The following is a 2,500-nucleotide window of genomic DNA, read 5'->3' on the forward strand; positions in this document are numbered from 1 at the left end:
GTGTGGGGGGTGTGGGGGTGTGCTTAAAATGTTATATGCATATTATTTATATATATAAATTTTAAAATTTATATTATATATATATTATTATTATTATTAAATTTAAAATTAATATATTATATTATAATTATATATATATTATATATAATATATAGTATGTATATAATAAAATATATAATATATATATTATATATATATTAAAATAGTGTGTTGTGTGTGTGGTGTGTGTGTGTGTGTGTGTGTGTGTGTGTGTGTGTATCACACACACACACACATTTATATATATATATATATATATATATTATATTATATATATATATAGAGAAGAGGAGAGAGAGAAGAGAGAGAAGGAGACGAGAGAGACGAGAGAGAGAGAGAGAGAGAGTGAGTTTTACAATGATGTATCAACCACTGAGTATGTATTTCATCTAATGGATAAAACATGATCAACTTCACTAAAACATTTACTTGGTATGTTGATGTGAAACACGTAGTACACTGATTTTCTGACCTTGACATTCCAGTGTGTGTTCGGCTGGCCTTAGTCTTCGTCCTTGCAGTTGACCCTGGGGTGAAAATGATCCTCTCTGTTTTTTATCTTTTGCAACATTTTCATGGCCATGGCAGCCACACATGGCCCTGACAGCAACCATGGACACCACCAAGGTGGAGGACAATCTGAGTAACCGTTACTATGCCCTTTTGATAGTGGTCCACTTACCAGGGGGTTGATCGTATGGCATGGACAGACGGCCCTCGGATCAGAAAAGTTATTCTGGGTACATCAACCAGCAACCAAGGCACATGGACGGGCCTTCCTGACGGTGCTATCGGCGGTCTCGGACACGGTAGTCCTAGTAGAAGTTCTCCCTTCACTGGGCAGCTGCATGGAAGTGGAGCCAGCAGCATCCCTTTCAGCGGAAGCCAGTCAGGAACAGGAGTGGGTCACCTACATGGGAGTGGAGCCAGCAGCTTCCCTTTCAGCGGAAGCCAGTCAGGAACAGGAGTGGGTCACCTACATGGGAGTGGAGCCAGCAGCTTCCCTTTCAGCGGAAGCCAGTCAGGAACAGGAGTGGGCCCACCTACATGGGAGTGGAGCCAGCAGTTTCCCCTTTCAGCGGAACCCAGGCAGGAACAGGTGTGGGTCACCTACATGGGAGTGGGCAGCAGTCCCTTTGGTAGCAGTATTCAGACTGGCCGGTGTAGGAACTTCACGGGAGTAAACTGGGAGCCGCCTTTCAGTGGTGGAAGCCAAACTGGCACAGGTGTAGGTCACCTTACGGGAGTGGAACGGGAGCCTGCCTTTCAATGGTGGAAGCCAAACTGGAACAGGTGTAGGTCACCTTCATGGGAGTGGAACTGGAAACCGCCTTTCAGTGGTGGAAGCCAAACTGGCACAGGTGTGGGTCCCCTTCAGGGGAGTGGAACTGGGAACCTGCCTTTCAATGGGGGAAAGCCAAACTGGCACGGGTGTAGTCACCTTCACGGAAGTGGAACTGGGAGCCTCCCTTTCAGTGGTGGAAGCCAAACTGGCACAGGTGTAGGTCACCTTCACGGGAGTGGAACTGGGAGCCTGCCTTTCAGTGGCAACAGTAGCACTAGTGAAACAATCATGCTAGTGATGATGACAGCAACAAATCCATTTCTGACAAGGGCTTTTGCCTCGTTGACCACAATGAAGTCAAGTCAGGAAGCGACAACCGGGTTGGTGCAGCCTTTTTGAGCAGAACTCACTTAACTCACGATGATGCTGGGGGCTGGAGAAGGTATCGCTTTAAAAGTTGATCTGAAAAACTTTTGGTCTCCCCAAAGTTAAGGCAGACTGATGGAAACACATCTCCCATTGCTACCTATATAACGTTACAAAAGCTGCACTTTTTTTTTGACAATCTGTATCTACTCAATAAGTGAAATAACTTTAATAAGCATGTCAAAAAAATGGGTTATGATAATATCGCAAACCCAACAGCTAGGGCATTTTTGACACGGAAGTATTTTAAAAACTTTGGCATCCGTTTTCTTTATGAATGTGTTGGCTTGCTAAAATGTGAAAAAAATGTAATTCCAATAAACTGTTTTTTAGATATGTAAGTTTTTTTTATGTAAAGCTTTAAATTTGTTTTTCCATTGCCTTTGGAAATAAAGATGAAAAGTATATAAGTACTTTTACTTTCTTTATGATTCAATGTATTGCTAGAATTTCGATTTATCTTTTTACGTCGATCTGTGCCCGGTAGTTTACTTTATATAAAGCCAGGGTCTACATGTTACATGTTCAACTATAGCAATTCTGCATATTAATGATATAACATGTAGGGGTTTCTTTGTCTTTTTGTTTGATTTTAAGGTTTCACTATTGAAATAGTAAATTTACGATTTGTGTGTGTGTGTGTGTGTGTGTGTGTGTGTACACATTACATATATACATACATACATGAATGGTAAAACACTCGTGTGGATACCATGGCAGAAAAAAACACAAAGCACAAACTAAATTTAT

General features: G+C 41.7%; 1 protein-coding gene across 1 annotated transcript in view; it reads left to right on the forward strand.

Annotated features, from left to right (window-relative positions):
• The first annotated feature begins 736 nt into the window (after positions 1-736).
• The window catches only part of LOC119570847 (putative per-hexamer repeat protein 5), a 4,382-nt gene continuing 2,618 nt past the window's right edge, over positions 737-2,500 (forward strand). Inside the window, exon 1 of the mRNA XM_037918430.1 lies at positions 737-1,704. Within this exon, the coding sequence (XP_037774358.1) occupies positions 737-1,704 (968 nt within the window). The remainder of the gene's footprint in view (positions 1,705-2,500) is intronic.

The sequence above is a fragment of the Penaeus monodon genome, unplaced genomic scaffold (assembly GCF_015228065.2).
Source record: "Penaeus monodon isolate SGIC_2016 unplaced genomic scaffold, NSTDA_Pmon_1 PmonScaffold_4158, whole genome shotgun sequence".
Classification (NCBI taxonomy): Eukaryota; Metazoa; Arthropoda; class Malacostraca; order Decapoda; family Penaeidae; genus Penaeus; species Penaeus monodon.